At 45.3% G+C, this 14558-nt stretch overlaps 1 protein-coding gene across 2 annotated transcripts in view; it reads left to right on the top strand.

Moving 5' to 3' along the window:
- tsnax (translin-associated factor X) overlaps positions 1–12294 on the top strand; it is a 51054-nt gene extending 38760 nt beyond the window's left edge. For both annotated transcript variants that reach the window (XM_055889639.1, XM_055889638.1), the window contains 4 exons: positions 1775–1890; positions 9897–10055; positions 11465–11530; positions 11634–12294. In XM_055889639.1, coding sequence (XP_055745614.1) covers positions 1775–1890; positions 9897–10055; positions 11465–11530; positions 11634–11792 — 500 coding nt within the window. In that variant the 3' untranslated portion in view covers positions 11793–12294. The remainder of the gene's footprint in view (positions 1–1774; positions 1891–9896; positions 10056–11464; positions 11531–11633) is intronic.
- Positions 12295–14558: the final 2264 nt, after the last annotated feature.

Here is a 14558-nt window from a genome sequence, read left to right on the forward strand (position 1 = left end):
CTAGAACCTTTTGATGTCATAGTAGGGACTGGAGGGCTGCTGGCTTTAGACTAGAACCTTTTGATGTCATAGTAGGGACTGGAGGGCTGCTGGCTCTAGACTAGAACCTTTTGATGTCATAGTAGGGACTGGAGGGCTGCTGGCTTTAGACTAGAACCTTTTGATGTCATAGTAGGGACTGGAGGGCTGCTGGCTCTAGACTAGAACCTTTTGATGTCATAGTAGGGACTGGAGGGCTGCTGGCTTTAGACTAGAACCTTTTGATGTCATAGTAGGGACTGGAGGGCTGCTGGCTCTAGACTAGAACCTTTTGATGTCATAGTAGGGACTGGAGGGCTGCTGGCTCTAGACTAGAACCTTTTGATGTCATAGTAGGGACTGGAGGGCTGCTGGCTTTAGACTAGAACCTTTTGATGTCATAGTAGGGACTAGAGGGCTGCTGGCTTTAGACTAGAACCTTTTGATGTCATAGTAGGGACTGGAGGGCTGCTGGCTCTAGACTAGAACCTTTTTATGTCATAGTAGGGACTGGAGGGCTGCTGGCTCTAGACTAGAACCTTTTGATGTCATAGTAGGGACTGGAGGGCTGCTGGCTTTAGACTAGAACCTTTTGATGTCATAGTAGGGACTGGAGGGCTGCTGGCTCTAGACTAGAACCTTTTGATGTCATAGTAGGGACTGGAGGGCTGCTGGCTCTAGACTAGAACCTTTTGATGTCATAGTAGGGACTGGAGGGCTGCTGGCTCTAGACTAGAACCTTTTGATGTCATAGTAGGGACTGGAGGGCTGCTGGCTCTAGACTAGAACCTTTTGATGTCATAGTAGGGACTGGAGGGCTGCTGGCTTTAGACTAGAACCTTTTGATGTCATAGTAGGGACTGGAGGGCTGCTGGCTTTAGACTAGAACCTTTTGATGTCATAGTAGGGACTGGAGGGCTGCTGGCTCTAGACTAGAACCTTTTGATGTCATAGTAGGGACTGGAGGGCTGCTGGCTTTAGACTAGAACCTTTTGATGTCATAGTAGGGACTGGAGGGCTGCTGGCTCTAGACTAGAACCTTTTGATGTCATAGTAGGGACTGGAGGGCTGCTGGCTTTAGACTAGAACCTTTTGATGTCATAGTAGGGACTGGAGGGCTGCTGGCTTTAGACTAGAACCTTTTGATGTCATAGTAGGGACTGGAGGGCTGCTGGCTCTAGACTAGAACCTTTTGATGTCATAGTAGGGACTGGAGGGCTGCTGGCTTTAGACTAGAACCTTTTGATGTCATAGTAGGGACTGGAGGGCTGCTGGCTTTAGACTAGAACCTTTTGATGTCATAGTAGGGACTGGAGGGCTGCTGGCTCTAGACTAGAACCTTTTGATGTCATAGTAGGGACTGGAGGGCTGCTGGCTCTAGACTAGAACCTTTTGATGTCATAGTAGGGACTGGAGGGCTGCTGGCTCTAGACTAGAACCTTTTGATGTCATAGTAGGGACTGGAGGGCTGCTGGCTTTAGACTAGAACCTTTTGATGTCATAGTAGGGACTAGAGGGCTGCTGGCTTTAGACTAGAACCTTTTGATGTCATAGTAGGGACTGGAGGGCTGCTGGCTCTAGACTAGAACCTTTTTATGTCATAGTAGGGACTGGAGGGCTACTGGCTCTAGAATAGAACCTTTTGATGTCGTATTCTGGTTAGGGTTAGGGTTTAACTAGGGATGAACAGTCATGAGTCAATGGGCGCGTTCAAGTGGATACATGTTATGTAGTCATTGTTCCCTCCCTCCCCCAGGTATCCAGGAGTACGTGGAGGCTGTGTCGTTCCATCACTTCATCAGACATCGTTCTCTCATCAGCCTGGAGGAGATTAACACCAAGCTGGTCTTCATCAAGGAGCCTGAGCCCAAGGTAAAGGTTGGACTGGATCATAGCACAATTCTTGATGTTAGCTGACCCTTATGTCAGAGAGAAGAACATTGAGTGACATTGCACTGAGTGAATAGACATGGAAGAACCATGAACATGATAATGAGTCATAGTATGCTAGCTGCCAATTAGCTGGTATAGTGTCTGGATATGGTTGACTATGCACGTTACTGCCAACGGTCAACCCGGATTTAGCAACTACTATACCAGCTAAGTCATTGTAAATAATGATAACTGCATAACTAATGTCCTTCTGGTGGAGATACACTACAGGTCAATAGTTTTAATACACCTACTCATTCAAGGGGATTTCTTTAAAAATAAAAAAATAAAAACAGTTTATTTATATTTTCCAACGGGGCTATACATTTGGGTGAGTTTTCTTTCTCGTCTGAGTCGCCTGGTTTCACAGCCCAAAATATAAGGAAACCATCTAGTGTTCAGAGAAATAACAACACAATGTCAAATTTTATTTTATTTTACCTTTATTTAACTAGGCAAGTCAGTTAAGAACTAATTCTTATTTTCAATGACGGCCTAGGAAATACGGGTAGCCTTGTCAAATAATTAACATCCAATCACATTAATCGTTACTCTCTCGCGGGAAACCTTCACTCTAGCGCAGACATTTAGAAACGAAACATGACAATTTGACAAATAAGCCACAGGACTTTTTTGAGTGAGAATAAAGATGACTTTCGAGTAGTAAGACGTATAAAAGCAACAGATACCATTAATAAGAAGGGGCTAGAAGCGTCTTATATGGTGAGCTACCGAGTGGCTAGGACAGGCAAGCCCCATACTATTGTGGAGGACTTAATTCTTCCTGCTGCCGTGGATATGGCTGGGACCATGCTTGGGGGAAAGGCCCCCCAAAAAACTATACAGACAACACCTTCATCAACATCACTGTTTCACAACGCATCAGTGACATGGCAGGAGATGTTTTGAAACAATTACTGCTTCGCATACAAGCCACAGAATTCTATTACAGCTGGACGAGTCAACAGACGTGGCGGGCCTGGCACAGCTCCTGGTATATGTCCATTACGTTTACGGGGGGTCAATTAAGGAAGACATCCTCTTCTGCAAACCCCTGGAAACCAGGACAACAGGAGAGGATATTTTTAAAGTACTGGACAGCTTTGTGACATCAAATGGACTTTGGTGGTCAAGATGTGTTGGTATCTGTACTGATGGAGCAAAAGCCATGACAGGGAGACATAGTGGAGGGGTAACGCCATGACAGGGAGACATAGTGGAGGGGTAACGCCATGACAGGGAGACATAGTGGAGTGGTAACGCCATGACAGGGAGACATAGTGGAGGGGTAACGCCATGACAGGGAGACATAGTGGAGTGGTAACGCCATGACAGGGAGACATAGTGGAGTGGTAACGCCATGACAGGGAGACATAGTGGAGTGGTAACGCCATGACAGGGAGACATAGTGGAGGGGTAACGCCATGACAGGGAGACATAGTGGAGTGGTAACGCCATGACAGGGAGACATAGTGGAGTGGTAACGCCATGACAGGGAGACATAGTGGAGTGGTAACGCCATGACAGGGAGACATAGTGGAGGGGTAACACCATGACAGGGAGACATAGTGGAGTGGTAACGCCATGACAGGGAGACATAGTGGAGTGGTAACGCCATGACAGGGAGACATAGTGGAGTGGTAACGCCATGACAGGGAGACATGGTGGAGGGGTAACGCCATGACAGGGAGACATAGTGGAGTGGTAACGCCATGACAGGGAGACATAGTGGAGGGGTAACGCCATGACAGGGAGACATAGTGGAGTGGTAACGCCATGACAGGGAGACATAGTGGAGTGGTAACGCCATGACAGGGAGACATAGTGGAGGGGTAAAGCCATGACAGGGAGACATAGTGGAGTGGTAACGCCATGACAGGGAGACATAGTGGAGGGGTAACGCCATGACAGGGAGACATAGTGGAGTGGTAACGCCATGACAGGGAGACATAGTGGAGTGGTAACGCCATGACAGGGAGACATAGTGGAGGGGTAACGCCATGACAGGGAGACATAGTGGAGTGGTAACGCCATGACAGGGAGACATAGTGGAGGGGTAACGCCATGACAGGGAGACATAGTGGAGGGGTAACGCCATGACAGGGAGACATAGTGGAGGGGTAACGCCATGACAGGGAGACATAGTGGAGTGGTAACGCCATGACAGGGAGACATAGTGGAGGGGTAACGCCATGACAGGGAGACATAGTGGAGGGGTAACGCCATGACAGGGAGACATAGTGGAGTGGTGACGCCATGACAGGGAGACATAGTGGAGGGGTAACGCCATGACAGGGAGACATAGTGGAGTGGTAACGCCATGACAGGGAGACATAGTGGAGGGGTAACGCCATGACAGGGAGACATAGTGGAGTGGTAACGCCATGACAGGGAGACATAGTGGAGTGGTAACGCCATGACAGGGAGACATAGTGGAGTGGTAACGCCATGACAGGGAGACATAGTGGAGGGGTAACGCCATGACAGGGAGACATAGTGGAGGGGTAACGCCATGACAGGGAGACATAGTGGAGTGGTAACGCCATGACAGGGAGACATAGTGGAGTGGTAACGCCATGACAGGGAGACATAGTGGAGTGGTAACGCCATGACAGGGAGACATAGTGGAGGGGTAACGCCATGACAGGGAGACATAGTGGAGTGGTAACGCCATGACAGGGAGACATAGTGGAGGGGTAACGCCATGACAGGGAGACATAGTGGAGTGGTAACGCCATGACAGGGAGACATAGTGGAGAGGTAACGCCATGACAGGGAGACATAGTGGAGTGGTAACGCCATGACAGGGAGACATAGTGGAGGGGTAACGCCATGACAGGGAGACATAGTGGAGTGGTAACGCCATGACAGGGAGCCATAGTGGAGTGGTAAAGCCATGACAGGGAGACATAGTGGAGGGGTAACGCCATGACAGGGAGACATAGTGGAGTGGTAACGCCATGACAGGGAGACATAGTGGAGTGGTAACGCCATGACAGGGAGACATAGTGGAGGGGTAACGCCATGACAGGGAGACATAGTGGAGAGGTAACGCCATGACAGGGAGACATAGTGGAGTGGTAACGCCATGACAGGGAGACATAATGGAGTGGTAACGCCATGACAGGGAGACATAGTGGAGGGGTAACGCCATGACAGGGAGACATAGTGGAGGGGTAACGCCATGACAGGGAGACATAATGGAGTGGTAACGCCATGACAGGGAGACATAGTGGAGGGGTAACGCCATGACAGGGAGACATAGTGGAGGGGTAACGCCATGACAGGGAGACATAGTGGAGTGGTAACGCCATGACAGGGAGACATAGTGGAGTGGTAACGCCATGACAGGGAGACATAGTGGAGGGGTAACGCCATGACAGGGAGACATAGTGGAGGGGTAACGCCATGACAGGGAGACATAGTGGAGGGGTAACGCCATGACAGGGAGACATAGTGGAGAGGTAACGCCATGACAGGGAGACAGAGTGGAGTGGTAACGCCATGACAGGGAGACATAGTGGAGTGGTAACGCCATGACAGGGAGACATAGTGGAGTGGTAACGCCATGACAGGGAGACATAGTGGAGTGGTAACGCCATGACAGGGAGACATAGTGGAGTGGTAACGCCATGACAGGGAGACATAGTGGAGTGGTAACGCCATGACAGGGAGACATAGTGGAGGGGTAACGCCATGACAGGGAGACATAGTGGAGGGGTAACGCCATGACAGGGAGACATAGTGGAGTGGTAACGCCATGACAGGGAGACATAATGGAGTGGTAACGCCATGACAGGGAGACATAGTGGAGTGGTAACGCCATGACAGGGAGACATAGTGGAGTGGTAACGCCATGACAGGGAGACATAGTGGAGTGGTAACGCCATGACAGGGAGACATAGTGGAGTGGTAACGCCATGACAGGGAGACATAGTGGAGTGGTAACGCCATGACAGGGAGACATAGTGGAGTGGTAACGCCATGACAGGGAGACATAGTGGAGTGGTAACGCCATGACAGGGAGACATAGTGGAGGGGTAACGCCATGACAGGGAGACATAGTGGAGGGGTAACGCCATGACAGGGAGACATAGTGGAGTGGTAACGCCATGACAGGGAGACATAGTGGAGGGGTAACGCCATGACAGGGAGACATAGTGGAGTGGTAACGCCATGACAGGGAGACATAGTGGAGTGGTAACGCCATGACAGGGAGACATAGTGGAGGGGTAACGCCATGACAGGGAGACATAGTGGAGTGGTAACGCCATGACAGGGAGACATAGTGGAGGGGTAACGCGCGTGCAAGCAGTTGCTCCCGACGCCACTTGGGTAGAACTGCAGCATCCACCCAGAGGCTCTTGCTGCCAAGGGAATGCCTGACAGATTGGAAGACGTTTTGGACACTACAGTGAAAACGGTTCACTTTGTTAAAGCAAGGCCCCTGAACTCTTGTGTATTTTCTGCACTATGCAATGATATGGGCAGTGACCATGTAATGCTTTTACAATATACAGAAGAGCGTTGGTTATCAAGGGGCAAAGTATTGACACGTTCTTTTAAAATTGAGACACAAGCTTAAAGTTTTCTTTACTGACCATCATTTTCACTTGTCTGACCGCTTGCATGATGACGAGTTTCTCACACGACTGTCCTATCTGGGTGATGTTTTTTCTCGCCTGAATGATCTGAATCTAGGACTGTATTCAATGTGCGGGACACAATTGAGGCTATGATTAAGAAGTTGGAGCTCTTCTCTGTCTGCATTAACAAGGACAACACACAGGTCTTTCCATCATTGTCTGATTTTTTGTGTGCAAATGAACTCAAGCTTATGGACAATGTGAAATGATTGGCAGACTCAACAGCCTTGGTTTCTGAAATGATTGCCTCGCCTGGTTCACCAACTACTTCTCCGATAGAGTTCAGTGTGTCAAATCGGAGGGCCTGTTGTCCGGACCTCTGGCAGTCTCTATGGGGGTGCCACAGGGTTCAATTCTCGGGTCGACTCTCTTCTCTGTATTTATCAATGATGTCGCTCTTGCTGCTGGTGATTCTCTGATCCACCTCTACGCAGACGACACTATTCTGTATACTTCTGGCCCTTCTTTGGACACTGTGTTAACTAACCTCCAGACGAGCTTCAATGCCATACAACTCTCCTTCCATGACCTTAAATGCTAGTAAAACTAAATGCATGCTCTTCAACCGATCACTGCCCGCACCCGCCCGCCCATCCAGCATCACTACTCTGGACGGTTCTGACTTAGAATATATGGACAACTACAAATACCTAGGTGTCTGGTTAGACTGTAAACTCTCCTTCCAGACTCACATTAAGCATCTCCAATCCAAAATCTAGAATCGGCTTCCTATTTTACAACAAAGCCTCTTTCCTTCACGCTGCCAAACATACCCTCATAAAACTGACCATCCTACCGATCATTGACTCCGGCGATGTCATTTACAAAATAGCCTCCAACACCCTACTCAACAAATTGGATGCAGTCTATCACAGTGCCATCCGTTTTGTCACCAAAGCCCCATATACTACCCACCACTGCGACCTGTATGCTCTCGTTGGCTGGCCCTTGCTTCATATTCGTCGCCAAACCCACTGGCTCCAGGTCATCTACAAGTCTCTGCTAGGTAAAGTCCTGCCTTATCTCAACTCACTGGTCACCATAGCAACACCCACCTCTAACACGCGCTCCAGCAGGTATATTTCACTGGTCACCCCCAAAGTCAATTCTTCCTTTGGCCGCCTTTCCTTCCAGTTCTCTGCTGACAATGACTGGAACGAACTGCAAAAATCTCTGAAACTGGAAACACTTATCTCCCTCACTAGCTTTAAGCACCAGCTGTCAGAGCAGCTCACAGATCACTGCACCTGTACATGGCCCATCTGTAAATAGCCCATCCAACTACCTCATCCCCATATTATTACTTATCCTCTTGCTCTTTTGCACCCCAGTATCTCTACTTGTACATTCATCATCTGCACATCTATCACTCCAGTGTTTAATTGCTAAATTGTAATTATTTCACCTCCATGGCCTATTTATTGCCTTACATCCCTACTCTTCTACATTTGCACACACTGTATATAGATTTTTCTATTGTGTTATTGACTGTGTGTGTTTATGTGTAACTCTGTGTTGTTGTTTGTGTCCCACTGCTTTGCTTTATCTTGACCAGGTCGCAGTTGTAAATGAGAACTTGTTCTCCACTGGCCTACCTGGTTAAATAAATAAAAACTCTCATTCAAATAAACACATACAACAACACACACATACGTGTAATAGTGCCAGACATGCACACAAACATATACAGTAGGCATTGCTGTTATGATTTCAGTTGTCCTTGATGTCCTTTGTGTTAAATGTTGTTGGTTTCTTCTGTCTTTTTCTTCTTAAGTTCATTCTCTTGGTGATTTGGTGCATTGTGGGGTTCTGGGGGGAGGGGAATTGATTGTATTTCTTGTTCTTCTTCTTGGGGGAGGGGAACTGTGGGAAGGATCTCGAATGGTTGAGGGACAGCTATTGGGGAACTGTGGGAAGGATCTCAAATGGTTGAGGGACAGCTATTGGGGAACTGTGGGAGGGTCTTGGAGGGTTGAGGGACAGCTATTGAGGAACTGTGGGAGGGTCTTGGAGGTTTGAGGGACAGCTATTGGGGAACTGTGGGAGGGTCTTGGAGGGTTGAGGGACAGCTATTGGGGAACTGTGGGAGGGTCTTGGAGGGTTGAGGGACAGCTATTGGGGAACTGTGGGAGGGTCTTGGAGGGTTGAGGGACAGCTATTGGGGAACTGTGGGAGGGTCTTGGAGGGTTGAGGGACAGCTATTGGGGAACTGTGGGAGGGTCTTGGAGGGTTGAGGGACAGCTATTGAGGAACTGTGGGAGGGTCTTGGAGGGTTGAGGGACAGCTATTGGGGAACTGTGGGAGGGTCTTGGAGGGTTCGGATTCATGTTTTTTGGCCTGATGGGAGATCTGTCAACGTGCCCTTGAGCAGGGCATTGACCCTGGATGCTTCAGTGTGTCGCTCTGACTGGGAGTCTGTTGGATGACTGGTGTGATGTAGTTGTTGGGCGGCTTCACTGCAAGTATATTGTATGTTTCAGATATTCCATTTAAAATTTAAAAAATGTATCATTATTGTGTATATAGCTAAGTTATTGTGTATATTTTATAAAATGTATATATATTTTACCTTTATTTAACTAAGCAAGTCTGTTATGAACAAATTCTTATTTACAATGACGGCCTACACCGGCCAAAGACGTTGAGTCAATTGTGCGCTGCCCAATGGGACTCCCAATCAAGGCCGCTTGTGATACAGCCTGGAATCGAACCAGGGTGTCTGTAGTGACGCCTCAAGCACTGAGATGCAGTGCCTTAGACCGCTGCACCACTTGGGAGCTCAAGTTATTGTGTATATAGCCAAGTTATTGTGTATTTAGCCAAGTTATTGTGTATTTAGCCAAGTTATTGTGTATATAGCCAAGTTATTGTGTGTATATAGCCAAGTTATTGTATATATAGCCAAGTTATTGTGTATATAGCCAAGTTATTGTGTATTTAGCCAAGTTATTGTCTATATTGCCAAGTTATTGTGTATATAGCCAAGTTATTTTGTATTTAGCCAAGTTATTGTGTATATGGCCAAGTTATTGTGTATATAGCCAAGTTATTGTGTATTTAGCCAAGTTATTGTGTATATGGCCAAGTTATTGTGTATCTAGCCAAGTTATTGTGTATTTAGCCAAGTTATTGTTAGTCAATATCAAGATGATCTGCTGCTTGCTCTTTCCTCTCTACAGTCAGTCAGTGTATCATACTGTTCCTCAGGGACTACAGACTGCATGGTACTACTGACAGAAAAATGATAAGGAATGTGAAAGTATAGTCACTTACTAACCGTGGCTCACCTCTGACCTACAGGACACCCCAGAGGGCCAGCAGCCAATGGGAACCCCCCAAGTGCTGACCTTTCAGGTGACCCCTACAGACTACCTGTTGGGCGTGGCCGACCTGACAGGCGAGCTGATGAGGATGTGTATCAGTAGCGTGGGGAACGGGGACATGGACACGCCCTTCCAGGTCAGCATCTTCCTGCATCTCTGTGTTAGGGTTGCAAAATTGTTTTTTCCAGCAATTCCGGTTAGAGCGTTCCCGAACTCAGGAGGGAATAAGTAGGAAATCCGGGAACAATCCAAGAAGGATTTTCTACTGATGTAAAAAGGCTGTGACAACTACTGATGTAAAAAGGCTGTGACAACTACTGATGTAATACACTGTGACAACTACTGATGTAAAACACTGTGACAACTACTGATGTAAAACACTGACAACTACTGATGTAAAAACACTGTGACAACTACTGATGTAAAACACTGTGACAACTACTGATGTAATACACTGTGACAACTACTGATGTAAAACACTGACAACTACTGATGTAAAACACTGACAACTACTGATGTAATACACTGTGACAACTACTGATGTAAAACACTGACAACTACTGATGTAAAACACTGACAACTACTGATGTAAAACACTGACAACTACTGATGTAAAAACACTGACAACTACTGATGTAAAACACTGACAACTACTGATGTAAAACACTGTGACAACTACTGATGTAAAAACACTGACAACTACTGATGTAAAAACACTGTGACAACTACTGATGTAAAACACTGACAACTACTGATGTAAAACACTGTGACAACTACTGATGTAAAACACTGACAACTACTGATGTAAAAACACTGTGACAACTACTGATGTAAAACACTGTGACAACTACTGATGTAAAACACTGACAACTACTGATGTAAAACACTGACAACTACTGATGTAATACACTGTGACAACTACTGATGTAAAACACTGACAACTACTGATGTAAAACACTGACAACTACTGATGTAAAACACTGACAACTACTGATGTAAAACACTGACAACTACTGATGTAGAAACACTGTGACAACTACTGATGTAGAAACACTGACAACTACTGATGTAAAAACACTGTGACAACTACTGATGTAAAACACTGACAACTACTGATGTAAAAACACTGACAACTACTGATGTAGAAACACTGACAACTACTGATGTAAAACACTGACAACTACTGATGTAAAAACACTGACAACTACTGATGTAAAACACTGACAACTACTGATGTAATACACTGTGACAACTACTGATGTAATACACTGTGACAACTACTGATGTAAAACACTGACAACTACTGATGTAAAAACACTGTGACAACTACTGATGTAAAACACTGACAACTACTGATGTAAAAACACTGACAACTACTGATGTAAAAACACTGACAACTACTGATGTAAAAACACTGACAACTACTGATGTAAAAACACTGACAACTACTGATGTAATACACTGTGACAACTACTGATGTAAAACACTGTGACAACTACTGATGTAGAAAGTGCTTTATAAAACCATCTGATTGCTCTATCCCAGGTGTCCATGTTCCTTCGTCAGATCCACGATGGTTTCTCCTACATCGGTAACACTGGTCCTTATGAGGTCAGTGAGAAGCTGCTCACTCTGTGTGTGGGTGGCTGGGGCGGTACATTCTGGGATTGATTGATTGGCTGACTGACTAATTTAATGAATTGATTTATCGCAGGTCAGTAAGAAGCTCCACACGCTGAGACAGAGTCTGTCCAAGGTGGAGGATGCCTGCTATACCCTGAAGGTGCGGGGGTCAGAGATCCCCAAACACATGCTGGCTGACGTGTTCTCCAGCAGGCCAGCCATGATGGACCAGGACGAGGGAGTGGCCTAGCGATGAGGGTGGGGTTTAATGGTGGAGGTGGGGTGTAATGATCTGGAAAGGGGTAGGGTTAAATGATGGGCGTGGTCTGTACCTAGGGGAAACTTCACCCCCGAGCCCTGTTATGCAGTCAGGGCCATGTTCAGTAGGCAAAATGTTGTGGAACTTTGCAGATAGAAATGTATGAAGATGTGATGATTCCTTTTTCTAGATGTTCAAGAGGCATGTTTGTTCTACAAAGTACATTTCTATCTGAACGTTCCACAACGGTATACCCTGGTCTGTTATTGTTCTGTGGGGACAGCTGATGTTGGTCTGGATAATGCATTTGTTATGGTATTTGGTGTCAACTGTTGTTTCATCCCAAACATTGTTCATTGCTGTCTGTTGTTTGTTCTGAATCTGATCAGTGTCGGGGCAAACGGTCAATCCCAATCTGAAGGGTGTCTAGTTACAGCATGTAAAATGTCTCTTCATTTAGTATTTTTCAATAAAGTTCAAAAAGTGTTGTGAAGATGTCACTCCCAGGCATTATTGTGTGTGAGGCTGGGTCTCACTATCTAAAGTAGACTTTACACCTGTTAGACTTTACACCTGTCTTATAATCAAAGGTAGACTTTACACCTGTCTGATAATCAAAGGTAGACTTTACACCTGTCTGATAATCAAAGGTAGACTTTACACCTGCCTGATAATCAAAGGTAGACTTTACACCTGTCTGATAATCAAAGGTAGACTTTACACCTGTCCGATAATCAAAGGTAGACTTTACACCTGTTAGACTTTACACTTGTCTGATAATCAAAGGTAGACTTTACACCTGTTAGACTTTACACCTGTCTGGGAATCAAAGGTAGACTTTACACCCGTTAGACTTTACACCTGTCTGATAATCAAAGGTAGACTTTACACCTGTCTGATAATCAAAGGTAGACTCTACACCTGTCTGATAATCAAAGGTAGACTTTACACCTGTCAGATAATCAAAGGTCGACTTTACACCTGTCTGATAATCAAAGGTAGACTTTACACCTGTCCGATAATCAAAGGTAGACTTTACACCTGTCTGATAATCAAAGGTAGACTTTACACCTGTCCGATAATCAAAGGTAGACTTTACACCTGTCTGATAATCAAAGGTAGACTTTACACCTGTCTGATAATCAAAGGTGGAATTTACACCTGTCTGATAATCAAAGGTAGACTTTACACCTGTCTGATAATCAAAGGTGGACTTTACACCTGTCTGATAATCAAAGGTAGACTTTACACCTGTCTGATAATCAAAGGTGGACTTTACACCTGTTTGATAATCAAAGGTGGACTTTACACCTGTCCGATAATCAAAGGTAGACTTTACACCTGTCTGATAATCAAAGGTTGACTTTACACCTGTCTGATAATCAAAGGTAGACTTTGCACCTGTCTGATAATCAAAGGTAGACTTTACACCTATCTGATAATCAAAGGTAGACTTTACACCCGTCTGATAATCAAAGGTAGACTACACCCGTCTGATAATCAAAGGTAGACTTTACACCTGTCTGATAATCAAAGGCAGACTTTACACCTGTCTGATAATCAATGGCAGACTTTACACCTGTCTGATAATCAAAGGTAGACTTTACACCTGTCTGATAATCTAAGGTTGACTTTACACCTGTCTGATAATCAAAGGTAGACTTTACACCTGTCCGATAATCAAAGGTGGACTTTACACCTGTCTGATAATCAAAGGTAGACTTTACACCTGTCTGATAATCAAAGGTAGACTTTACACCTGTCTGGGAATCAAATGTAGACTTTACACCTGTCCGATAATCAAAGGTAGACTTTACACCTGTCTGATAATCAAAGGTAGACTTTACACCTGTCTGATATCGAAGGTAGACTTTACACCTGTCTGATAATCAAAGGTAGACTTTACACCTGTCTGATAATCAACGGTAGACTTTACTCCTGTCTGATAATCAAAGGTAGACTTTACACCTGTCTGATAATCAAAGGTAGACTTTACACCTGTCTGATAATCAAATGTGGACTTTACACCTGTCTGATAATCAAAGGTAGCCTTTACACCTGTCCGATAATCAAAGGTAGACTTTACACCTGTCTGATAATCAAAGGTAGACTTTACACCTGTCTGATAATCAAAGGTGGAATTTACACCTGTCTGATAATCAAAGGTAGACTTTACACCTGTCTGATAATCAAAGGTAGACTTTACACCTGTCTGATAATCAAAGGTAGACTTTACACCTGTCTGATAATCAAAGGTGGACTTTACACCTGTCTGATATTCAAAGGTAGACTTTACACCTGTCTGATAATCAAAGGTGGACTTTACACCTGTTTGATAATCAAAGGTAGACTTTACACCTGTCTGATAATCAAAGGTGGACTTTACACCTGTCTGATAATCAAAGGTAGACTTTACACCTGTCTGATAATCAAAGGTAGACTTTACACCTGTCTGGGAATCAAATGTAGACTTTACACCTGTCCGATAATCAAAGGTAGACTTTACACCTGTCTGATAATCAAAGGTAGACTTTACACCTGTCTGATATCGAAGGTAGACTTTACACCTGTCTGATAATCAAAGGTAGACTTTACACCTGTCTGATAATCAAAGGTAGACTGTACACCTGTCTGATAATCAACGGTAGACTTTACTCCTGTCTGATAATCAAAGGTAGACTTTACACCTGTCTGATAATCAAATGTGGACTTTACACCTGTCTGATAATCAAAGGTAGCCTTTACACCTGTCTGATA

This window comes from Salvelinus fontinalis, chromosome 30, assembly GCF_029448725.1.
Source record: "Salvelinus fontinalis isolate EN_2023a chromosome 30, ASM2944872v1, whole genome shotgun sequence".
Taxonomy (NCBI): Eukaryota; Metazoa; Chordata; class Actinopteri; order Salmoniformes; family Salmonidae; genus Salvelinus; species Salvelinus fontinalis.